The 27089-nt window shown below is 42.4% G+C and overlaps 1 protein-coding gene across 5 annotated transcripts in view; it reads left to right on the plus strand.

Annotated features, from left to right (window-relative positions):
• Positions 1-27089, plus strand: part of LOC124049902 (microtubule-associated protein 4) — a 98348-nt gene that overhangs the window by 22182 nt on the left and 49077 nt on the right. For all 5 annotated transcript variants that reach the window (XM_046372011.1, XM_046372010.1, XM_046372012.1 and 2 more), the window contains exons 2-6: positions 471-659; positions 4401-4457; positions 22482-22595; positions 23666-23752; positions 26126-26314. In XM_046372011.1, coding sequence (XP_046227967.1) covers positions 473-659; positions 4401-4457; positions 22482-22595; positions 23666-23752; positions 26126-26314 — 634 coding nt within the window. In that variant the 5' untranslated portion in view covers positions 471-472. The remainder of the gene's footprint in view (positions 1-470; positions 660-4400; positions 4458-22481; positions 22596-23665; positions 23753-26125; positions 26315-27089) is intronic.

Genomic DNA, 27089 nt, shown 5'->3' on the forward strand with positions numbered 1-27089 from the left:
ATGCCAGACGTTTTCATCCACTGATGGTGGACGAAAAGGTCTGGCTCGTAAACTCTGTTTCTTTATAGACCTCCCTTTGTGGTCATGCTGGGATAGAAAAGGGGCCTTCCCCAAACTGTTGCCACAAAGTTGGAAACATAGCATTGTTCAAAATGTCTTTGTATGCTGTAGCATTAAGATTTCCCTTCACTAAAAGTGAGGGGCCTAACCCCTGAAAGACAGCCCCACACTACACCTGAAATCAATAATAAAGATGCGTGATTCACTAATTGTCCAGACTATATAACCCATTTCCATGGGTAAATGAAGTTAACTGTGGAAAATCAGCTATAAAATGATGTTTATTAATGTTTCCCACTCATTGATCACATTACCTTGTTAAACCTTGTATGTTGTTAAACCAACATAAACCACCATGTTCTGAACAGAGACATTACAACCACTCTGCCTCTCTCTGTGTTTGTGTGCAGCCATGGCAGAGTTGGACCTGAATCTGAGCGATGCACTGACCGACAGCGTTCCCCAGCCGGGCCCGGAGAGCCTGGTGGAGAGGGACTTTGTGGCTCAGCTGGAGGCGGAGGCCTTCGATGATAAGGTCGGAGAGACGGTGGGAAAGACAGACTACATCCCCCTCCTAGACAACGATGACACCAGGGCAGGTGAGTGATATGTTGGAGCTCAGTGGAGCATGGATAAAGTAGATATTGCTCACTATGGATATAAGCACAATTAGAAGAGAGTGGGAGGAGATGATGCCAATTCAGATGAGATGATGAGGTTTTTCTATTACCACAGATGAAAAGTGACACGATTTGTGTTAATTTAGTCAGCAGTTCATTTTAGTGGCAAACTAAAGGAGAATTTATGACACTATAGGAAACAATAAAACTGCTGTTTCCTTAGCAGTCGCATCCTTTCCCCTCTCTCAAGGTGAGAACTGGGTGACAAGAAAGGCATTAATCAGAGAAGCCATAAGCCATCCATAAGCATTGTCCATAAAGCTCCACACAGCCAAACATTTCACCAATACATCAATGCAGTGCTTCCCCAATATAGCGCTCAGAAACTATTTGTTCTTCTCCATCTGGCCATACCTTTCCTCTAAATCAAAGGTCCTTTCTGAATTATAAGTGACCCAAAGGACAAAGGTGGCATCTACTGAACCAGTGTGATGTCCTACATACACTTGGCTCTAGAAATGGCTTCTACATCCACATTTATAGTATAATTATTAGTTTAATAACTGACTGGTATTTCTGGTGTTGATTAGCGAGGGTAACTATGTTTAAATGACTAGTCGATTAATCACCCACATCGGTAGCAAGCAAAAAGACAGAGGCCAGAAGAAAAAGTCAGAGAAGGATCCAGGAAGCTTCAGCCAGCAAAGTTCAAAAGCATTGTAACTCAAGATTTTACTTACTATCTTTTTCTGGAGATTTCAACTGCATCTCACAGACTTCCTTGTTAAAATGTTGTGTCTTTTTGTGAACAATAAGAGTAGTTAAAACAATAAAGTTACATACCTTTGGAGGCATTAAAATGAATTCAGTGAAGGAATTTCTGTCTTCTTAGGAGCAGCAGAACAAGCTGAAAACACAACATTTGATGTATATAAAGTTGTTGAGGCAAATATGTTAGCGGACGTGTTTTTCTTGCACATCCAGCAGACAAACAGTGAGATGAAAGATGCTATAAAGCTCTGTATCTGTAGGACTTCTCAGCTTACTAATAAAGAACACTCATTCCGGTGAAATTAGCTTCAAGATGAACTCTATGAAACTCCATTTCCGGTATGATCCAAACCAAGAAGTTAATTGTTCCATTCATAATTCTATAAGTAGGAGACAACCTTTGTCATTTGAGTTAAATTTTCTTGAATGGCATCATCTTTTTGACTCCACCTCTGAATCCTGAGGAGGATGAGAATTATGTAAGATGAACTGGAGCTGCTCTTGAATGACCGATGGTATCAGGCAACGCTGGACACTGGCTGCCATTTTGAATCTGCTGAGGTGCCATTCAGCTGCAGGGGAGATAGCTCCCAGAATATAAGAAGAGTAGTGGTCACTGTTTTGAATATCTCAGCCGACTGGAATGATTTGGAAAGTTGGCAGGAAAATGTGTCCCAACTCTGAGCTGTTTACTGTCCAGTGAAGATACTTGAGGTTTGGTTCTACATGTATGATGATCACCCTGCCCAGTCCCTGGCCCTCCATGTAAACAAAATATGCTCTTGACCAACCTGTCTGCTTGAAAAAGTCAAGGTCATGAACCCAGCTGCCATTGCATCATCAGCTTGGTTTTAAACGTATCAAGTTATTGTGCTTTCAGAGGCAGAGTGTCCAGCTACTGATTTAGTCTTTGATGCATAGCATTGGAATCAGTGTAATAAAAGTAATAAAAGTGAGAAGATCTATGGGAGAACTAGATAAACAGGTACTGGATAGGAATATGATGTCACTCCTCCACTGAAGGCTTAGCACAGACGTGAAGCGTATTCTTGGAAATGGAAGAGGCTGACACCTTCAGGCGGCTGATGATTGTATTAGCACCCATTGTTGGTCAAAATGGACTTTTGCAGTGTGACAAAATACAAAGTCTTCCTCAGCAATAATAAGAGGCAGTTACAGAAACAGATAGGTATACAGAGAGGTGAGTAAGCAGATAGATAAACATTAGATGGATCAAATAAACAGCTGAGTGAAGAAGCAGATAAAAGGAAGTGACAGTTAACCGGGGCTGACTCAGCTCTCAGGCCTCTTTTGGTTACCCAGACACTTTGGTCAGACAGTCAGACTATGTGTGGGCACTCGTCAGTGACAGCTGGCTGTAGGATGAGCCGTGGGTGGTGTTGCCAGTGATCGACTGTGGCACGCTGTGTGTATTTGGACAAACGCAGACATGCTGACACGCAGAGTGCCAAACAGCAGGGCGAGGCAGTCCGCAAAATTATTGTCCTCTGTCAGCAGGAGAACTACATGGAGGAGGCACAGTTTTCTTTTTGGTTTTGTTTTTTTTTATGACAGTTGGTGTAATGTACGCTCATTGTGACCGATGTGTGTTTGAACAGTGTTTTGTGCTCTTGTTTCTGATCTGTGGTATTTGTGTCATTTTGTATGGGAACAAATCAAATCTTGTGTGTGTGCATGTGTGTGCTTTTGCATGTGCTTTGTGGGGGTTTTTGCATGTCTACACGGCAATGTGTTAATGTGTAGTTATGTGTGTGTGCATGCACTGACAGCAGAATGGTCTTGTTTTTGTGACTTTGTGGGAGTGTCACAAAGCAAGATCAGTGAGTTAACTTGCCATCTTTAGGCATAACTCCTGTAGTATTAATGTAGTATTACAATTCTACCAGTTCTGCTCAGACACGATGTTTTCCTAAACCTAACCAAAAACCAAAAATATATTCTATATTCTATCTTCCGAGGGGTTCCTGTTTTGTTTTATATAAGGCACACAAGTGTGTTAGACCTCAAGGATACACACACAGAATTTGGTCTGAAACATTCACACAAATATTTGTTTACAAGAAAACTCTGCCTTTAAGTATTACACCCATGTTTCTAATTTCATTATGTGGGACTGGTTCATTTTTAAGAACTCCACCTATTCAAGTGAGAGTTAGTTAAGCCATTTAATAACCAGCTTTATGACACTTAATTTATGATACGGGCTTCGACAGTCCTCCGTGGCTCAGCACCGGAGCAGGTGGAGCATGTTGTCTACTAATTGCAAGGTTAGTGGTTCAGTTCAGCTTGCTTATGTTTTTTTAAGCAAGACAATGAACCCCAGTTTGCTCCCAAGGGTTAGAGGTAGGTAGCTGTCTGCCACTGGTGTGTGAATAGTGATTGGGTGAAGGGGGGTACACTTTGGGATAAAAGCAGTCCATTCACTTAAATCACTGTTGTGTGTATGTGTGTACCTGTGTTTCTGAGTCATTTATGTCCTTGTGTGTCAGAGCCTTGGTATGCAGAATGTGCTTTTGTGTGGTACATACTTGTGCACGTGTGTGTCAGTGTCTGCTGGACATTTGATAAATACAGTGCAGTGACTCATGAGTCAGATGTCACACAGTATCATCTCTTTCAGCATCACATGCTGACACCAGCCAATATGTGCTGCCCTCTGCCTGCCCCAGCCTGACTAGAACGGCTCTGTGTGCTAATAACACGAGCATACAACACAGACACGCAGTGCTCTGTGACTGTTGTGAGGTGCCCTTTAATAAGCCTCAAAGGTCAAGGTCATTGGTTTCCATTTAATTCCAGACTCAGTCTATCATATTTCCGCTGCACAATCCAGTACGATTCATTTTGATTTTCTGTCTCGTCAAGCCATTAGCACTCATATGGATAGTAATGTGTTGCTTGTTTTTGTGTGTGTGTGCGTGTGTGCAGACACTGGTACTGCGTTGGAGAATGGCGAGCAGGAAGCTCATGGGGTGCAAAAGCCTGGTAAGACATCCCACAGTTCCATCTACCGTCAATCAGTCTGCTAAGGTCTTTTGGTCATCCTCATTCATCTGTCGTGGCCTATTAGTTTTTTCTTATCTTTTGACTTTGTTTACTTCGTTCTTGTTCTTCTCCTCAGTTCAGTCTCTCTCTCTCTCTCTCTCTCTGTATATGTGTGTGTGTGTGTGCGTGTGTGCATTATTAGTATTATTAGAGCAGGATGTGAGCTGTTCTTGCTGCTCTCCAATATCCTTTCAGTGTCCTCTTAAGTACAAGGCTGTTGCTTGCACTTTTTTCCTCCCAGCTGTTTAACCTGAGTGGTTCAGCTGAAGAGAATGAGGCATAGAAATAGCAAAACAAAAAACAAACAGAGAAACATATCAGAAATGTCTGAATAAAGAATGAAATTCTTTATTACAGTACTGTCACTCACTGTTGTCTCTTTCTTCTTTTGTGGTCTTGTTTGATTTAAAGAGTCAACAGTCAATTCTTTTACTTAAAGGTGAAGGTGAGGCTCCTCTTCAGCCACTATCTCTTTGCGCCATATTTGCCAAGCCACACCTCTTCTAATCAGTCATTCAGTCAAATCTGAGTGACTCGACCAATACCCTTTGCACTTCCCACATATTTCATTTTACTATGAAATGGAAGCCAGAGGCTCTCTAACAGCTACATCATCGACTCGTTTGATGGTAGCATCGACCCTACCAGCACAGTCTAATTTTTTGGTTTTGTCTCGTCTCATCTCATTTTCATCCACTTATCCGGGCCCGGGTCGCAGGGGCTCAGTCTCAGTAGGGAAGCCCAGACCATCCGCTCCTCAGCCACTTCCATCAGCTCATCTTGGGGGGATACCAAGGCATTCCCAGGCCAAATGAGAGATATAATCCCTCCATCATGTCCTGGGTCTGCCCTGGGATCTCCTCCTATAGACAAGCTCGAAACACCTCCCCAGGGAGATTTCCAGGAGGCATCCTGGCCACATGCCCGGACAGTCTCAACTGGCTACTCTCAATGCAAAGAAGCAGCAGCTCCGCTCTGAGCCCCTCCCAGATGTCCGAGCACCTCATCCTTACCTCTGTAAGGCTGAGCTTGGCCACCTTGCAGTGGAAACTCATTTCAGCCACTTGTATCCACAATCTTGTTCTTTCTGTCACTACCCACAGCTTGTGACCATAGGTGAGGTTTGGAATATAGACTGACTGGTAAATTTACCTTTCAGCTCAGCTCTCTCTTCACCCCAGGCTACCACTCTGACAATACAGAGATTGAATAGCCTGTAGCAACAGGCCATCCACCCCATATTCAAGGAGAAATCTCTACATGATACGTCAATGGCACCATTGTGTCTTTTCCAAATCCACAAACACGTGTGTTGAGCAAACTCCTATGACCCCTCCAGCACTCTTGTGAGGCTGTAGAACTGGTGCAGTGGCTGAGAAGTGGGATCTCTCTATAGTGGAAACAAATGGGCCACCACCCTACAACATCCAGAGCCTTGAGAAACTCAGGATGGATCTCATCCACCCTGATGTTCTGTGGAGCTGTTTAACTGCCTTAGCAACTTCTGCATCAGTGATGGGAGAACCCATCCCCAGTTCCTCTGGCTCTGTTTCCTCCATGGAATACATGGTGGTGGGATTAAGGAGATCCTCAAAGTATCCTTTCCACTGTCCAATTATATCCGATGGACCATTTGCCAGAATTTTTACGATGAACCTTGTCGTGGTGGCTGGGCCATTACCCATGGGGCACAGCTAGGCCCAGTCTGGATGAGGGACATCCGTCTATCTTCCAATGGGCCCACCACCTGTAGGAGCACTCAAAGGGGCCTGGTGCAATGCGGATTGGGCAGCAGACAATGGTGGGGGCCTTGGCGATCCCCAGTTGTAGAAGCTAGCTGCTGGGACATGGAATGTCAACATTATTTTTTTTGTTAACACTTAATTTGAGGGGATGTGCGCAAAACTGTTGTAACACCAACATAACCATGACGTGATACCTGTCGCCTTGTTCAGGACAGGTGTCATGACATGGTTATGATGTTGTTACGCCAGTTTTATGCACACCCTTTTCATCTATTTTCTTTTTTATACAAACAAAAGCTTTACTTGGCTCTAGCAGTAGAAGTCCAAAGCAAAACAGAAAGTTTATGATATGTTTTTGAAGTTGACTTCATGTTTTCTTGCATTGTTAGTCTGAGAGACAGAAATGAATCTAAAGATTTGTCACCCTTTGCATAGCTGAGAGTTGAGACTTAATTTTCAATTAGTTATGAAATGCAGATTAGTTCATTTACATAATCAGTGCATGAAAATGAATCTTAATTGATGACAGGAGATTGTCAAATTGTTCAGCCTGATAATATCAATTGCACTCCTTAATAAAGGGAATAACACGACCAGTGAGGCTCAGTTGCGCAAATCCGTTGTACTTGGCAGTCCTTTTGTTCCTTATGATGGGAATAAATTCTTAGAGTGTCATGTCAAAAGGAGATAATTAGCTACAGAGGGAGAGGATGCAGCTCTAGAGAGGAATATTTATTGTGTCTAATGAACAAACTCTGCATCTTTCCCTCTGGCTGTATGCTCATACTGAACTAGACTGAGAGAAGAAGTGTGTGTGTGTGTGTGTATCTGTCTCTCTTTCCCCATCTCTTAGCCATAACATAGTTGCTCCACACGTTCGTCTCTTCCTTGCTTCACTGTATCTTGTCATCCTGCAGTTGTTCCATTTTAAACTGCAGAGCTGCCGTGCATGCTATTAGCAGAGAAAGGGTTTTGCATGACTGTGTTAACATGGTATGTGAGGTATCGTTCACTGCTGCACTCCTCCACAACACGCAATCCCAATGACGGCACATACCTGCAAAGTACCACAGTTTTTTACAAAATCAGTTTACCTTCAAAACTTCCATTTAGAATGAGCCAAATTTCAGGACGCTCTGTGTGTGAACCTGAGCAAGAGATACGGGCAAAGATCTGCTTTAAGGGCACCTCAGAAATACGTGCACACCCAAGCTGATACATCTTCCTGGCCAGTGAACTTACGTTGACCTTGGCAGTGTCTGCTCTGGATGACACCGCATCAACAACAGATCAGTCCAAAAGAAACACTGAAGTAAATATTTGATCCTGTCTGTGCTTGGTGGATTTGTTGCACACCAAGAACAGTATTAAGCTGCCTATATATGATCAGGTGAATGCACGTCAACCATCACTGGTGAATGAAACCACTTCAGTCTTGAATGTTAAAGGACGATTGTTCAGACTCTATCCAATCAAAGCAATATGAAATGCAACTAGCTGGTGGTTCTGAAATCTTAAACAATCAAAGCTTCACCCACTTGGCATTAGTATTAGTGCGGTGTCACTGTTATTTTACTGTGCGTGCGTGTGTTTGTGTTTGTGTTTAACTCACATTCAGGTTCTGTATTTGTTGAAACTGAGCGCACAATCATCTGTGATCAGAGCCCACAATGAAGGCAGACTGGCCAGCAAAAAGTCAGTTCAGTGATGTTCACCCAAGCTGTAAAAACCTGTCACTGCTCCTCTTCATCCATCCATCTCTCATATGTACTGCATGTTGGCCTATGAGTGATGTTAGCAGTCCAGCGATTATACACATAAAGGTGGCTCTTCTGTGGCTCTAGAGGAAATCTTTGAGAAAGATATCATCAGGTTATCTCTGCTTTGGCTTGGAGACTGTATATGTGCTAACATGCTAACAAAGCACCTGCATTATGAACTATAATGCTAACAAGAGTATCAAGTCCCCTAACTTTATGGAAGTGCAATACAAAGCTGTTTGAGTGCCCCTTAAACTGCAGCTCAGTGCTGTGTAGATTAAAAACAGTGTTTGCATGTTGATGACATTAATGAGGTGTCATGTCACTATTGTGGAGGTGGTGGAGTAACTCCTCCCGTCCTGTTCGACAGATAAAGGCCATTCTACTGTTTTATTAACAATGGCTATTGGTAAATGGCGCCAGGCACAGATGTATCTCTGTTTTCCACTGGGTGCCAGCTGATTAAAGTGCAGTGTGGGAAAGGATAGAGCTGTCAAACCTGCCCACTGCCATCTTTCTTCAACTGCATGTGGTCCATTGAGCTTACTGGGAACCTTGGTGGGATGGATGTTGGTGACAAATGGGGGGGTGATCAGCATGTAAATTAGACATCTGTGGTGGCATGTTCACGGCTTAGCTGTCTGACCGTTTGCATGGCATGGATAGCTTGTGTTACCATGGTTACAGAGCTTTATGTGTGCATGTGCTGGGATTTCTAATACAGAAACATTTGGTGTTGGAAGGATGCTTCAAGTTTTGGTGAAACTAGAATCTCCCACACTGCAACTGTAATGAGGTCAGAGTGCAGTGTGGGGTGTGATATATTTTTTTTTTATTTTAGTGGTTAGAGCATCTGGCCTTGTCGAGGTGCACTGGATCCATTCATCACTGTTATTCCAGCAGACCTCAGGGAGAGGACGCAGGCGGTATAAGTAGTAACTGGGTCAGAGAATTGAGAGCGTAAGCTGAATCCTGACAGAGCAAATGCAGATGTGTGTGTGTTTGAGCTTGTGCTGTGTGTGCTGAGATGCTACATGTCGCCTCCACTGCATGATGCTTCCACACAGCACGTACAACGTAAGACAAGTTTATCTCCACAAATATTTGACCAACGTGAGATGATGAGCAGTGTTAAAATCTGGCTTCCAAATGAAATATGTCATGTTGGTCAAGTATTGGACTTTGATTAGATGAGTTGCAGTTGATTTTATGACCGCTTTACTAATCTGATTTTTATCTTCTTTCCCCTTATCCCTTCCTCTCATTCTACTTTTTTCCTCTTCCTTTTTCTTCTTATTCTTTCCTCGCTTTCTGAATGAACCCTCTTTTGTTGATGCACTCACTTTACGTTTTTTTAAAATCTCTCTTCCCTTCCTCTCGAGTGTTGCCGTCACCATTTTCTTTACTCCACTTCCCTCTTCTATCTGCTATTTGTCTTCTCTCCTCTTTTCCCAATCCCAACGCTTCAGAGGACTAGAACCCACCTCCATCGCCATGCCGACTGTCAATCAGCTGTGCTTCCGCTTCTGTGCAACTCTCCTCCCTCTTCCTGTGCAACCAACACACACCCACACCCACACACAAATACAAAACCATGCTGTCCTGAGTTCAGCACATGCTGTTCCTCCACATAATGTGCTGGCACACTGTGATTTTCTCCACTGTACAAACTGGGTGTCTCTGACAAAAACACAGTCATGTTTGAGATTCAGTCTGGATTTCTTGTGTTCCTATCTGTAGACAGACATTACTTATTTCCGTTGCGCCCAATGAAATTTCCGTTACTGTTTGTCTCTCTCAGGTCGTTTATTGTTTGCAAAATTTGAACAAAAACATACGTAAGTGGAATTCTGCTTGACATTTTTAAAAGCGTACATTGTGACCTTAAAAACAAGTCATCAGCACATCTGCAGCCCCATAAGTTCATGTTCTCTCTCTCAGTCACACACACACACACACACACACACACACACACACACACAAGCTCTTAGGCACAGATACCATCCAGCAGCCAGCCCTTGTCCTCCTGTCTGAATGCTGAGTAGCTGCAGTGCTGCGAGCCAGATCCATCAACACCCAGCAACCAGCACACGTGTGCACACACACACACACACACTCATTCTCACATATTACCCCACTATTTGAATTTTTGTCAATTTTTTTCTTTAGCTATTTTGTGGTCACCACTTTTAGAACCTTTGAGCTGTTAAACCTGAAGTCTGTTAAGATTAATAATAAAACCAGACCCTCACTGGACAATCATCACCTTAAATATCCCAGTTGTCTCCGAACTGCCTTCTCACCTCTTTCACTGTAACACGTATATGGTTTTTAGCTCTCACCTCAATTGTTCTGATCGTTTTGACTGATTGTTTATCTTAGGTACTGACTTCCATGTTTGCTTACTAATAACTCTGTGTATCTGTTGTGTCTGTTGCTGTATACTGTCAGTGTATAGGATGAATTCTGTCAGCCAAAATTTTAGTTCAGTAAAAACTCATCAGAACCATTAAGATGACAATGTCCTGTTAGCCACAAGATACAATAAACTCCAACCCGTGAGGCAGAAAGCAGAAGAAACCAGTGGCTGTTTTTTTATGAGGCCATTGGCCGAACAGAATGAAATTTCAAAGTGTGAAAATTGAGATTTGTACACAAAAACACACTTTCATCCGTCTGTGCATTTTAGCAGGCACATCACCACTCATTGTAACATTGAACTTTCCTCTGGTCTCTTCATGCTTAGAGGGTCCCATGGAGATACTTTCAAGGGTCTGAGGTCAGGGTCATCCCCGGACACAGCAACACTGAAGCACATTTTTCACCCTACATTGTAATGTACTTTATATTATCTGTGGATTTTAACGAATTGGCTTTTTTTTTTTAAATGCACAGAGACATCCTATGTGTGCCACAAAGGTTTGCATCCAGCCTCTTATATGTGTCGGTTTCAAAAAGTATCTTATCTCAGAGTTTTTATAGACGTGCCTCTCTCTGTTGTCTGCCTGCACCTTGAGCTAATAAAGCAATATGTAACACACTTACCTGCCTTTGGGGTTTCTCATTCTTCTTCTAACCAACCTGAACTAACCCTCTTATCTATTGTCTAACTGCTCCCCCCCAGTTCCTTTCTATTGTCCCTCGCAGCATTTATACTAACTGCAGTATTATTACCTGTTATCAGATATTTGTTTATCTCAGCGGTTTTCTGAGGAAATGATTTTCTGTTGCTTCTGAGGGACATGCCTCTTTGGTTACAAATCAGGTTTCTTTATTAGGCTTATTCTTTTAGGAAAGAGAAAGGAGAAAAACGTGATATTTATTTTGCCTTCTTGCCGTGGCTTAAAAACACTCAGAGTAAGGCATGAAAGGAAGTCTGCCTTCCATAAAGAGGTTTGGTCTATATTTTATTTATTTATATCATTATTTTACCTTCTCTTCCAAAATCAGTGATTGACTGTCACATTTTAAACATGAAAGGATTTCTCTCATCTGACCATCCTCCTTTTTGTACTTGTGGTCATATCACTAACATTTCGTACGAGTTAGGAAAAGATCATTGACGCGTTTAAAAGAAGAAAGTGTTGGAATGCTAGCAGCAGTCTCCCATTCTGCTGGCCTCACTGAGATGTACTGTCGCACCATAACAACGTCACGCTACTTCCTCTTTTACACCAATCACTATTTGCATGGCTGTAAGAGGCCGTTGTCAAGAAAGCAGAAAAACAGGTCATTGAGAACAGTATGTGTGAGAAAATAAAGTTCTTCTTATTAACTTTTCAGAGCTATAAGCCAGATCTCTCTGTCTTCATTCACTGAAAGGAGTCTGTTCAGGCATCATTGTGTGACCTTAGATCAATAAATAAAAAAACAGATTGTTTTCAGTGTTTGAACACAAAGATGTCAGTGGCTTCACAGGTACCTGCTCAGAATTGTATTGTGTGTTTTTTTTCTTTTTTCTACAACATTACATTTTGTAGACTTAACCATAAATTGACAAAAATAATTCTCAGCCCTTTTAATATTCCCTTTAACATAGCCTTGCTCAGTCCATTGCCAGCAGGGACAGCTGTGACATGAGTAGCTGTATTGCTCATGCTTTACAATGCACTATAGAGTAACCTCCACAGATCAAAATGACCTGTGCAATCCTCTCTGGCAGCATGGGTTTATTTGCGTGTGAGAGTCTATATGGGGCAGCCTGTCCTACTTTGAGAGTTGTGGCGGGGTGATGTCAAGAGAAAAACGGGAGATGAATGGAACGAGTCCTTTGTGTAAGCAGATGTGCAGATTTCAGTGGAGGGATCGTCCCGTACCTTTCAGAGTGTACACCGCAAGAACACACTTAGATGCACGAACATCCCAACCCCAAGAGAACCTCACCCTGACCAGCTGATCCCCTGCGTTACCCTTGAAGAGGCTGAGTGAAGGAAGATAACAGGATCTAAGAGACAGAATGGGATAGAAATCTGAGAATTATGTACATAATGCATAGATGGGCTCCCACACAGTAGTACAGTACATCATGCATCTGCATCTGCTCATACACAGTAAAAGACGTACATCATTTGACCTTGAAAGGATTAAAAACTATAACCACTCATCCAAAAATGAAAAGTCAGGTGAAGTATCTTTGTCCACACATTTCAGTGTTGCAGCATTCTCCTAAGCAACTACCTTGTTTTAAAACGAATGGACATCTTCACTTAAGCAACCTGCTTAAGCTTGATAGAGTATACATGGGTTGCGAGGCCATTGCTTTTCTTTTTTGGAGATCCTTGATTGATCTGTTTAGGAAGAGAGCTTACTCGGGACAGAGTTGAGAAACTAAAGTTTGCAACAAACTGAATTTCTGTCTTCGGTTTTTATATTTATTGATTCTAATGGCGTGGCATTTTTCTCTGTTGACCTTATTTTTAGTGAATTTGAACTTTTCTATTCCTATCCTCCAAAAAGCCACCAAGCTAAGGTCAAGCTGCTTGTAAACTGCCCCCATGTTTTTAAGGAACAGTCCAGATGCTGTGGAAGGTGGCAGTCTAACAAAAGCATAGCTGTCAGTGCTGAAAAAAGTTTTAAATCAAGCATCAGATTGGATCATGGACTTGGAGAATGATGACACCCTTGGCATCTGGCCTAGACCTCATTTCTTCATTTTGTTTGTGAGAGTACAGACCAACACAACTGACAATATTCAGTATAAAACGTGTTGGGAAAACAAGTTTGTTTCAGCCTTTGAAAAGTAAACTCACTCTAGCCTACTTTTCATATGCCACCTTCTTTCTATTTGACTGAAAACCATAACTCCCAACTTTTAACTGAGCGCATCACCATGTTTGTATAATTTGATCAACTCACGCTGTCATCCTGTTTTACTTGAAGAAGTGATTTGGTAGAAATGCTGGATAAATCTCCTTTAAATATTCATGATGCAACTTTAATCCTTGAGCTGCGAAGAGACCTAATTCCTCCTTTACTGATGTAGACAGAAAGCTTTTCATCTGTGTGAGCTTCTTTCACATGTCAAGGTGTGTGCGTTTGACTGTGAATGCGTGTCACATATGCACACACATGCAGTGAGTGAATAAATTTCTCCCTCCCTGCCTTTGAGCTTTAAATGTGAAATACTCTGCCCGAGAAACACTCACATGTGCAACTAGTGATTTGGCACACTCTTTCAGTGTATGTGCACTTGTTCACTTCATCTGTTGATTTGACAGGGACTGACTGCACAATCCCTGCTGGTGGGAGTTAAATGCGGCCCCCACTGCTCAGCTCAGTAGCGTGAATTGTGATCCATGACAGTGAGGAGTTCTGGAAAGCGTGACAGCTAGAAATGCAAATACGAGAAAAGAAAATACAGAGGAGAGTCTGAGAATCCTTTGCTCAACTCCTTAATCGTGCCAATAGAAACTAACAAACATTGACGTGAAGAAGGTCAAGAGGAAGCTACGGTGGGATTAAAATAGCCACACAGGGATTGCTTCTGTGTTATTTTCCTCTTTCCAGACAGGCAAACATGGGGTTGTTTTCAGGCTAGGATGAGGAGGTGTGGAAGATGACACTGTAGGCTTGGAATCAAAGATAGGAAGCCAGGATGGGGAGGGAGAACAGTTTAACAGGCAGCTGTGTGTATGTGGTTGTTAAAGATCCCTGCAGGTGCCTTCAACCACCCGCCTGTCGCAGAAACATGAACACACACACAACCAAACACACTACAGGACAATGCCACATCCAATCCACCTTGTTTCTTTACTGCCTGTCATTGCACATCACCCTCTCACACTGAATTTGTACCATCCCAGCATCTTGACCTGTCATCCTTCACAGCCTGGCCTCCTTCTGTGTTTTAAACAGCACCCAAACCTTCTGTGGTTTAAGTTAAAGGACACGTGTGTAATTATGGTTGAAAAGAAAAACGAGGATCATTAGTGAGTCATTATTCCATGTAATAACACACAAAAAAATGATCTTCTTCTACTCAAAAAAGGGAATGCAATATGTATTGCACCTTGGTAGGACTGTCACTTTTTATTCAATATTAAAATATTTTTCGAATGTATGGGGAAAAGATCATATTGGAACTATAATGATCCGTTTAAAATCAAAATGAACTGGTCTATGAGTGCAACAAACTGTATGCAAGACTCTATGGACCAAATCCTTCTTCAACAGACAAACTAACTAACAAATATCAGGCTGTTTGTTGACTAGGAAGTACTTACTCTACCATGTGAACCAACGTGTGAACTCACCTGCTAGCTAGCTTGCCACATAAGTGAGGCAGCAGGGGTACCACAGGAGCAAAGCAAGGGATGTCACTTTTTAAAGCTGAAAAAGTTAACATGTGATCAAAGTAACACTTTTGTTTTTGGCAAACTGAAGTGAAAGACTTGAGCCTTTTTCTATTAAGTGCTCTAACCAATGATGTCCATTTCACCAATGTTGTTTTCAGTAGACTCAGAAGTTTAGGTCGCATCGACTGGGGTCATTTAAAAGTTATACTATAGGTTGACTTATAATGTACATGCACATGATGTACAGCTCCATCAATGTCAAACATGCTTTCTTTTGCTGTTTTTATGGATGTAGCTAGGTAACCATCTCGTTAGCTGGCCCAATTAGCCACCCATAGTCCCAACACCAGCCAAGGTGCATGTCTGAATTACAGTAACTCTACTGTGTGCAGTGTCCACATCAATGCAATTTACTCTTGAATGAATCCTGTTTATGCTGTTAATTCAATTCAGTTTCAATTCAAATCATTTTATTCTCGACCAAACATAACGTTGGCTTGATCCTCTCTATGAATAGGTCAGATCCATACATACAGAACCACTGTAGGAAGGCTCAGTGCTCAGGTGGTTAGGAGGGCCTTGAGGAGAAGCCCTTTAACCTCTTGCTAGGCCAGTGCCAAAGTGCCATATGGTTAGTACTAGATGGTGTCCCCAAGCTTAGAGACACTGTTGGAATCCTTTAGCTCTTCTAATCACCACCTCTGATCTGTTTATTTCCAGCATTGTCTCACCTCACCTGCATCTTCTTTTACCTCTTCCTCTCACTCTCTCATTCCACTTTCATTTTTTCAAACAAATAATATGGTACGCTCAACTCAAATAACTTAATATTATATATGGTGCCGAATCAAAAATTAGGCCAATGAAGTTATCAGCAGTCGCAAAAAAGTATATTCTGTTTTTACTGCACAGTAGCAGAGGGAAACAGACACATTTGCAACTCGAGGCTTTCCCTCAGCTTATGAAATTCTTTTTAGTATTTTTGATATAATCCCTTACAAAGTTTGCAGAGGACATTTGCAGGTAAAGGTGAACAGAAAGAGGACTGCTGCTGACTCAACCTCATTCAAAGTACACGATTAATAATCTGTCGTGGCTGAATCAACAGCACACTCTGGATGTTTGTCCTCACCGGAGAATAGCACTCTGTCCTGTCCTCTCTGTGAACCATCATTGTGCGCCTGTGGTAGTGCGGCAGCCCTGACCCAGCCAGTTCATCGTCGCTATCCCAGCTAGAGGAGCTGAGGCTGAGGCAGAGGAGCAGGGAGAGACTGGGGTCAGCTGGAGGACAGCTGCAGCATTCCAGCCTATCCTGCCGGCTCATCCCAGATTAGACGGTTTTGGTGAGGCAATCCATAGGGTGCCATGAAAAACAGCCAGGTTTGGTATTAAGCTTATGTGGCAGTAAGTTGTTATGATAATCAAGTGAAGTAAAATGATTTGGAAATTGTTGCTGAGGGTATGAGAAAGATCCTCTCTTCTTCTTATGTTTACAATAAGGTGTCATCATTCATAAATTTAATGTGCAAGCAGCCTGTACATAGCCTATATGCCCTAGGATTGAGTTCTCCATATATATCCAAACTAGGTCACAGGCTTATTTCTGGAGGTCGCCGACTTGATGAAAGAGTCAGTATATATTCTAACAAACAGAAGAGGTTCACAGAGAAGTCTACACTCTTGGCACAACTGCGTCAACTTCTTAATACAGCCATTATTGCTGCATATTGGAGGTTATCCTGGTTTAAGGGTTTTTGATTTTTTTTTCCCTGGTCCTGTAGAGACCCTGAGAGAACAGCCCACAGGTTATCAGCCATAACTTGCTTTAAATCCTGCAGAGTTCACTGTACTTTTGCCTTACAAACTTCCTGTTATTCTTAAATGACAGCTGATATTCAAATAATAACAGTAACAAATCAAAGCTAAGTTAAAACCATTTGGGGCGGAGTTGCAGTACCTGTACTATATTGCTTATGTTGGGAATTCAGCATAATTAACTTTTTCATGAGGGACAACAGAGACATGTGATACTCACCAGTCTGCTCTGAGTTTCTCTTTGTCGCTGTTAAGCTGTGGTCATTGAAACCCAAACTGTGTTGATGAAATGATGAATATGGTCCGGTGCAAATGTACATACACTGATCAAAACTTAGAAATAGAAGAAACTAGTCTTCCTATATGAGCATGTTCTAAGTAATGGCCTGGTTAACTGTGGGTCACTGTGTGAATTAAAGTTGATTCAGTAGGCCTATGGTCACAGTAACGATCCTTTACCTTGTTTTTGTTTTTCTGCTCTGTCCCCATGCCTTACTTTGATGTTATGGCTTTGCGTCTTGACCTGACAACACTATTGTCTTGGCCTGGCAAGGCTTGGCACAGGTCCCTCTAGCTGGCTGAACAGTGCTCCTTTGATACTGTGTCGGTGTTCAGCTTTTGTAATTGTTGTAGCAGCAATGGACTCAACACATAACCTTATATTTTACTACAAGATTTCTCACATGTGTGGCTTTCACTTTTTATTCAATTCTTTTTTCTTTTTTTTTTTGTTCAAGTGTAGGAACATTTCCCATCTGTAATTCAACTTTTCCACTCACCTTAAAAATGAGACCTGCATTAGCATCATAGCCACACAGTATTCTGCAGACATTTGTTTAACATGCAGTGGTGTTAGGGGCGGCACGGTGGTGCAGTGGTTAGCACTGTCGCCTCGGTCTGGGCCCTTCTATGTGGAGTTTGCATGTTCTCCCTGTGCCTGTGTGGGTTTTCTCCGGGTACTCTGGCTTCCTCCCACAATACCAAAAACATGCACATTAGGGTAATTGGCTACTCTACATTGCCCCTAAGTGTGAGTCTCTCGCCCGTAGTCAGCTGGGATAGGCTCCAGCTCCCCCGCGACCCTGACGGATAAGCGGTATAGAAAATGGATGGATGGATGCTGTGGTGTTAGCATTCGGTCACCAGGTCAGAGTACACGCATCTGCTGTGGGGCTGAAAGTAGAATAAACGTCCGACTGTTCAACACATGGAGTTTGGTGAGCTCAGTTATGCTATACACTATATAGACAGAAGTATTGGGATGGGGTAGGCCTCAGCCCCTGACTTCCACTGAAGGGAAATCTTAATGCTTCAGCATACCAACACATTTTGGACAATGCTATGCTTCTAACCGTTTGGGGAAGGCCCTCTATTCCAGCATGACTGTGCCTGAGACTGTGAGCCAGACCTTTTTGTCCAACATCAGTGTCTGACCTCACAAATACTCTACTGCATGAATGGGCAAAAATTCCCACAAAAACACAAAAATTTCTTGTGGAAAGGAATAGAAGCTCTTATCGCTGCAAAGCTGTCTAGTGCTGTGTATTTAGAATGCAATGTCATTAAAGTCCCTGTTGGTGTAGTGGTCACATATATATAGCTATAGAATATTATAACTGGACATAATTTACTAAAGCACGCCTACTTCAACCTCAGAATGAAAACTACCTGTGTGTGTGTGTGTGTGTGTGTGTGTGTGTGCATGTGTTCTTTCATTATGAGATTAGATAGACGTGAGGGGGAAGTGGGGTCAGAGCTGCCACAAGCTTTGCAGTTATGTTGAGGTAAAACCTGGGTTGGGAGACTGAAGAATTATATTTGGTGATCGGCTTAAGAATGACTCAATTACTGCTCAAGGTAGACATTTTTTTTGATGATTTGTTTGCTATTTTTATTGTATTTTAGAAAGCAGTTTGTGTGCAACTATAACATGAGTCATCACACACAGTATGCTTATGCTAATTTTTTGTACAGTCTGAGGTGAGCACTAGACCTCTTAACAAGGTGAGCAAGAAGAAGAATTTTCATTTTCATTGTTTTTTGCATTATGGTATAATCTGCTAGTGAGAATGTCAGAGCAAGTAAGAGTGTACTGTAGCCTGAGTCATGCTTCAGAATGTCATCATAACAAAATTTGAATGGCAGTGCTCCTCCACTAACCCCTGTGCCACCTCAGCAGCTGATCCTGAATCTGCTGTCTGTCCTCAAAAGAAGCCTCACGGGGATCCACCACCGCTTTGACAGTGTGTCTGGGCAGGAGTAGATTAAGGCGAGCAAGATGTGTGTGTGTGTATGTGTTCATTCTAGGCTTTATTTAGTTTCCCTTCTCTGCCAGGTCAGCCAAGTGTCCACTAAGTGCGCGGTCTGACTTTCTGGCCGTATGTCTACTATCATGCTGTGTCTGTGTGTCTTTCTGTGTGAACATGAGTGTGTACCCAGTGTGTGTTTGTACTTTTGGCATGTAAGCTCTGGCAGAGTAGCTCTGAGCATGTGTGTGTGTGTGTGTGTGTGTATTTGCGCTTGTGTCCTCAATTGCATCTCAGACCGTAAAGTTCATCCTTCAGACTGATAGCTGCTCCAGTCTGTCTCGCCATCCTTTGTCCTGATACTGAGGTCAGCGCTCCCCACCCCCGGCAGCAGCTCTTACATAATTTGGAAATTTTGTTCACGCTAAGTACAGGGTCAGATATCTAACTCTTTGTGGCAGCAGTCACACTTCTGTGGCACTGCATACAAGAGGCCAAAGGTAACTCCTGGTTTCCTGCTTCGCTAATAATAGACACAATGCACATGTCAGTATGATGACATAACAATATAACCTCTCAAAATTTCAAGAAAACAAGTAGGCAAAAACTCCAACAAAAAAAAATAACAGAATAAAATTTGTCAGATCTCATTAGTGTTTCATGTAAGTAGCCCAGCAGCGATTATCTTTACTGTTCTGTAAGGAAACAGTTGTTAAAGATCAAGTCGTCAGTGATGGATGAGGACACTCTGACTCACCTGCAGTACTAGAAACAGTTCATGGGACATGCTCCAAAAAATCAGCCACACACACACACACACTCACATTTGGCCCATCGCAGTTGCTCTTCCTCCCTCTTTCAAGCTGAGCAGTTCATCACTGCTACATTAAACACAGTGCAGTGTGTCGAGAAATTACTTAGCATGAAAATTTTCTTTGCGGACTGAACTGAACCCCTACAAATTTCGTCTGAGCCAAAAGAAGGCCTGAGGCACATTAACATTTACCGGACCAAAAAAAAAAAAAAGGAAAAAAAAGAAAGTTAAAATCCCAAATTTCATAAACACCACAGTTTCACAGCAGACCGGCTTCACAAGGTGATTTTATGTCCTGTTTGATGGACATTTTGCTGTATTGCTAATGTAATTGCTCCTGATAGAATCCTAATAGCTGTTTGATCAGTGTGTGAGTATCATGAGGTGCTTTGGATGGAAAGCAGCGTATCGCTTGAGCAGGTCAGCACCTTGCAGGCTCTGCAACAGTGTGTGATGACTCTCAGTCAGGCCGTGGTTATCCGTGTAGGCATGCATCAGCGCATGAAGGTGTGTGTGAAAGGTTGAATATGGCATGTGTCGTAAAGCGCTGTGAGTGTTCAGCACAAAAGCACCCTTTGTCCGGTAAGGGCAAAGATAAAAAGCAAAGCACAGAGCACTGTGTACAGTCAGTCAAATTTGAGCCACCTGTGTTTCCTCGAGAAAACAAGTTGGCCAATGACACAGTTAAGTATCGCAATATTAAGATTTGTGATAGTGTCTTCATTTTTAATTAAATCACCTCCAAACAGTTATGCAATAGTTAATTTGTGTTTTGTGTTGTGACCCCACTGTTCTGACTCAATAAATATTTTTATGGTTGGGTGTTCATTATGCTATGTTTCCTAAAATTTAAGTTAAATATCACAATAAATATGACCAACTATTGCGTTGCTTGCAGTATTGCAAAATAATGAATCCCTGTATCGCATAAGTGCCAGAGTCCTGTCAGTCGACAGCCCTGTTTGACTTTTGCTTTGTTGGACTTGTTGATGAACAATGTTGATGCACTCCCTGATCTCTGAACCTTTGCAAGTATAATAGCCGATGGAAATGATGCACAAACACTACAGACTTTAGCCTGTGAAGCAGCACTGTTTTAATTCTCTAATTGCTTCAATTCTGCCTTCTGATGTGGTTGCTAATTTTACCCGAGAGATGTTTTCTTTGAGTGATGAATGCTTAGCAGACAGTCACCAGCTTTGAGGATATGTATTTGCACCCCCCTCATGCCCTTTCCCATCCCACCCACCCACACACACACAGAAACACCCTCAGTCTTCTTCAAATAAGGCTACCCAAGAGTGGTCCAGCAGAAAGGCATAAAAATGCAAATAGATATGAGAGGTTTTCATTCCAGTGCCCCTGACTGCCCTTTCAAAGCTGCTTAGTGTGATTTCAGCACCTTGGACAGCACCACAGCACAGCAGGGGAAACATCCGCCTGTTTTTTCCTGCAACGTTTTTGCTTCACTGATTTCGCCCTCAGAAGAGCAGTGTACGCTCGGTGCATTTATCTGAGCTCGTCTCGGCCAACCTTTGCCACGTTGGAAGTCCTGTCCTGTGACCTTGAACATCTCCTGTTATTTGAAAACAAATATGTGCTTACAAGGCAGAGGCAGACACAAAGACAGGCAGGCAAACACAAATGTGATACCGTGAGGACAAGTGCTGCCGCACTAGTGTTTTTGAATCAATCGGTGACCCTGCCGATGGAGTTTTTTCTGCATCCCGTCGACACAGACGATGCGCACCCTACCATGGCCCCTGTGTGTGTCTGATATATGAAAGCCTTTGTGACTTTGGGTGGCATCCTGTCTGTTTGCCTCACTGTCACCCTCTGTGAGTGCTGCTGGGAGAGGGTTGCCATTGGTGGCTCCCTCCTTCTTTCCTTTGCTCCTCCTCTCCTTCTGTTTCTCCCACGTCTCACTTCCTTCCTGATTATCCATTTTCTTACCTTTCCTCCATGCATCACTCCGTTATTTCCATATTACATATTATACCATTACTCCATTCAACCATTCATCTCCCTCTTTGACACTCTGCGTGCCTCTCCCCACGCTGTCTTTTTTTCTCCTCGTTTTCTTCCATTTTTTACCTTCCACACACAGACAGTCACATTGGCAGCCACAGTGGTTGTTTGTCTGTGGCTGCCAGTCAGGGGTCCTGGTCTCTGCAGTTCAGTCAGGATATCTGGTTGAAGACTGGGACAAGAGTTGAAGGGTGACTGCAGGAGTAGACAGGGAGGGAGTGAGCTGTGGGAAGTCGGGGAGTGTGAGGGGAGGCGCTAGCTGGCGGGGCCTGGGACCTGAACCAGACAGACAGTGAAACGTCACACCAAACCCAGACTCCCCGACTGCATTCTTGTGTGTGTGTGTGTCTCTTTATGTGGCCATTGTGTGTGTGTGTGTGTGTGTGTGTGTGTGACTGGGGGTTCACAGTGTTAGTAGCTCAGAGCCAGCAGAGGCTGCAGTGGAGACAGACAGAGACAGAGGCAGTACACTGAATGTTGAGTTGTATGGGACTGGGATATCTGCTTTTGGGAGGAAATTTGGCAGGTGAGAGTGTGGGTGCGTTTTCGTGTGTTGCGAGCATTTTATGTGTGATAGACTTCATTATATACAAGTGTTAATGTTTATTAAATGTCTCCGTGTGAGTGCTTTGAGTGTGTGTGGACTTGAGTTCAGCGGAATCTGGTCTCGATAGCCTCGTGTTATTAAATTACACTCGTAGAATGGCGTGTCATCAGCAAGGAGGTTTAACTGATGTTTGATGATCCATGTTGTCACTGCAGGTTGTAAAGTGACCGCGGGGGGACAGACATCAGCGTCGCGCCCAGAGCCGCAGGGAGAGGTGTGGCCACGCTCACTTGACCAACAGCAGGCCTTGGCTACAGACTTCTTATCAGGTACCAAGGCCAAGAGCAGTGGGCCAAAGTGACACTGCCAAATGAAATGAAATAAAATAAAAATGCGTGAAAAAAACTATTATTCCATGATAGTGCAGGGGATAGAGAGGGATGGCAGGTTAACAAGGGGGACACGTTTTTGTCATTTTGCTAACTATGGGGACAGCGTTCTGCCTACTGGGTGCACGTTGTCCATTGTTTCTATGAATGATTGTAAATGGTTGGTTTTTATCTCAGAGAACATTACTATCAAAACCAATTATCAGTTAATAACAGAGGTGTGGACACAGGCTGCAGTCAGACCTGAGTCAAAAATCTAGCGGCTTTAAAGAAGCAAAAGACAACTCACTTTTGACTCAAAACTCGTGACCTCACTTGGACTGAGGATCTAATAACTTAAATTGGAATGATTTGATATCCTTCTTGATGTCAACGATAAAAATTAGGATATATAAAAAAGTATGCAGCCAACTTTAAATCAGTTTGAGAGCAACTACAGCAGAAATGCCAAAAATAACAACACAAAATTGAGGACTTGGACTTACCCTGAAACTTGACTCTGGACTTATAATGTGAACGTGTCCTGACTGTGGGACAGTGTTATTCTCAAGGGTCTTAAGATCAAAATAATGAATAATTCGTCATCTTATCAGAATCAACTTTATTGACAAAATGTACTGACAAACGAGATACAAAGATACAAATATAGGTATACAACTAATCAAATAGTAGCGGTTGTATTAGGTTTGAAAATAGATATAATCATGTACACACAAAAACAGAATGTCATGTTTTATGATTTTAAAAATGGTCTGTGCTCAGAATTGTTCAAGCTAAAATGCAGAAAGTTCAATTTTAAAGCCTTTCTCTTTTTTGTTTCTTTCCCTCATGTTGTCTACCTCCACCTCACCCACTTTAAATTATTAATGCATCCCTTGGTTAACCACCACCTACTCCATGTTCCTATTCATTTCTCTATCTGTTTTGACTGCGTCATCCATCCTGCCTTTTTCCACATTTTCTCTCCTTCTTTTCTACCACTTTGTTGTTCTTTCCCTCCCTCTTGCCAGCCTCCATGGCAGGTTATTCAGACCCTCTGGGCACTCAGACAGGCCCTGCCCAATTGATGGATACTGGCCGGATGGGAGCTTTTTCAGGTATACTCCTGATATTTTCTTCTAACTGCCACACAGCTGCGGTGCATTAGCACCGACGCTGGTACTGCGACTGTGACAAAAGCAGCAGTTGATAGGTGCTTCACTATACGTGAGCTCAAAATGTGATTTGAGTGAATTTTAAAGTGGCAAGAGTCATACATAAATCATCTTCACACATACAATCAACCTCTGGCTACATCAACTCCATATATTGTGTCATATTAGTATTTGTATTTCTAACTTCCATCAGTAGCACCAGTTGGTGTGAATTTAAAATGCTAAATAGTGGTAACAGTGGTCACTCAACTCAGTTTCTAACTGAGCTGGCAACGTAAACGTTTTCTTCACCTTCATGGACCATCACAGGAATAGAATGTAACACCATCATTTCATCATGGTTCCTTCTGTAGAATCACCTGTCACCCATCTACTGCATCTATTTGAATCCTGATCTCTTTATTTCATTCTTTCTTTCTTTCTAAGCATAAGCAAGGACAAAAGATAGCCCAAAGAGAGTTGTTTTTTTTTTGCCAAGAAAGTATATTTAAATAATGGGTGTATTTTCAGCAGTCAGAGAGAGTGGTAATGTTAACTGCAAAATGCACTGCTATAAAAATCCCAATGCACTGAACCTTAGTTTTGCATCTGATACCGTTTTACTTTTAGCCTTTCAGTGAAAATCTGTACACGTTATATTCACAATTTAGTCATTTTGTTGTTGTTTTTTTTTTTTCTTTAGGCACAGATGCCAGTTTAGATGGGTGGCACATCTAACTGAAACCAAAATGAAACCAAAATATGTTAGCGCCAGAATTTGTGCGGTAGTGGTAGCCCCTCATTCAGGAGCAATACTCAGCTGTCAGTCATGGAAAAAAAAATATTTGAATTGTACTTTTTGTCATTTTTAGTTTGGCCTGTGTCCCATGTGCTAACATGGTGGGGGAGGGAGTTGTGTTGTTGTGTAGATGAGCAAGTTCTTCCCAGCCTCGATGAAAATGTGTATAAATGTGCGTAAATGTATTGCTTGTATTTCCAACAGATATTCACAAAGATCTTTGTTTTTCTATTTATTTATTTATTTTGTTGGTATATCTTAATGAATTCTGTTCTATTTGGTTAATGGTGTGCTAAGAAAAAAGACATTCGACGTTTACAAAATACAGTTTTACAAACAACAAAACAACCTTCGATCACTGAGAATCATCACAGCAAACAGTGATATTTCAGCAGCCCAAATCTCTTTGCTCGTTACGTTTCCTCTTGCGTTAAAAAGGTCACTTGAATTTGTGGTCATAAACTCCACCCTGATAAATTGCTTGTGGTGAGGCAATGCTTGTTAGCTGCATGCAAAGTTTTAATTGTCACTAGATTGGTATCTGCTGGTACTCCACAGAGTGACACACACACACACACACACACACACCCGCACACACATACACACAGAGTATGAGCAATGATGCTGAGTTATGTCTTGCACCAATGCCAGCCTCTGCACACCCAGATCTCACTGTTACCTTAATGAGACCTGTCGTCTCTGGGCCACCGAATTACTGCTCCAGGCTTGAATCCACACACACATACTCTTTTGCGCACACACATTCCTTTTATAAATTCACATTCAGTTGTGTCCATGAATGCCCACCGTGTCCTCATGCCCACGCAAAATATTTCTAATTGCAGTTATTCATGTGTATTTACATAATATACACGCACATTCAGAATCTCACCCGGGATCTGCCGATTTTTCTCACATATACTGTACATGTTCAGACCGCATATAGACACACACAGACACAGAGTGTGGCCAGGAGCTGATAGTATGTGTTGTTTTGTCTGAGTCATTCTTCCTTCGACAGCCACGGCCAGAGGCCTTGTGTTTTCAGGTTCTCCGTCTGTCTGTCCTATTTTTGTAAAAGTCATATCTCAGGAACACCTTGAGAACTTTTCTTCAAATTTGGCACAAATGCCCCTTTAGACTAAAGGAACTCACCGACATATGCAAAGATAGACGATTCATTTCCACTTCTTCCCACTGTGCAAAAATGAAGCCAAAATATCCGGGTTACGAGAGCTGCCATTTTGTGCTGATGACATCATTTGGTTGGGGAGACGTGTTGTCAAGTTCTCACTCATACAACCTGTTTGACCCAATCGCCAGCACATTCAGTTGTCGATCATGATGTCGTATCCCATTTTCATAGCTGAACTGATCAGAATTTGACGGTCAAAGGTCACTCTGGTCTCGCAAAACGCAGTTTTAGCCATAACTCAAGAATTCTCGCACTAATTCTGACTTAATTTCACAGAAATCTTTAATATTGCTTCAGTAGTGCTCTCAGTTAAAATATCTGTTTATCTGCCTTGGATTGTCAGGTTTCTCCCAGCCAGGTGGAATGGGAGTCAACGTGGAGGTGGGGGCTGCACCCATCTCAGCAGAGAGAATGCCAAGTATAGGCGAACCCCAGCACCCTACACCCCCAGTTGGGTCAGAAGCCCCGAAAGAGCATGTCCCCATGCAGCCTGAACCCCAGGCTCCTCGCAGCCCTGCGGATCTGTCAGCAGGTAATGCAATCATCAGATCAGCTCACACGTCACTGAAATGTGCATCAAAGAGATAAGAGAATTTTGGCAGAATTAAGATGCTCTTTTTCAACAAGGTTTCCAATTCTAAGTAGTGAAGTCACTGCTGAAAACACTGCAATGCTCGGTGTACTCTTTGGAAAGATTTTTTTCCACTTCTTCAATGGTGCTTTATCAATTTGTTTCACCAAGGCTACTACAGTTTGCTTACAGATGATATGACCTCTTGGGGTTTAATTGTCTCATGTTGCTTTTAAAACGTACACACCAATGTGTTAATTGTTAGACCCCGTTGTACTGGGACTGACAATTGTAATTATTCTTGAAACAGCTGTAATGTGTCCCACTTCTGTAACACTGTTTGCGCTTAACAGTTCTTGAATTGTTCGGGATTAACATCATTTTGCTCACCCCTTGCAATTTCACAGCACAAAAGAATAAGCAATTATTACTGACTGCTGTCATTTATTATATATGTGGCTATGCTGCACTGCCAGATTTGTTCCACAGAGGGGTGCAGTATACAGGGCAGCTGTCTGTGTTTTTCTATAGCTTTCTTTGCACACACACACAGACACACACACACACACACACACATGCACACTTCAGTTCCAATGTGACTTGGTCATGCGGCTGAAGGTCAGTGCACATCTTATGCTGACATGTATAGGGTGCCATGGCTTCTAGTCATATACTGTATGCGTTAAGTATATGTGACTGTGTGTGTGTGTGTGTGTGTGTGTGTATGTGGGTATTC

This window comes from Scatophagus argus, chromosome 18 (assembly GCF_020382885.2).
Source record: "Scatophagus argus isolate fScaArg1 chromosome 18, fScaArg1.pri, whole genome shotgun sequence".
Taxonomy (NCBI): domain Eukaryota; kingdom Metazoa; phylum Chordata; class Actinopteri; family Scatophagidae; genus Scatophagus; species Scatophagus argus.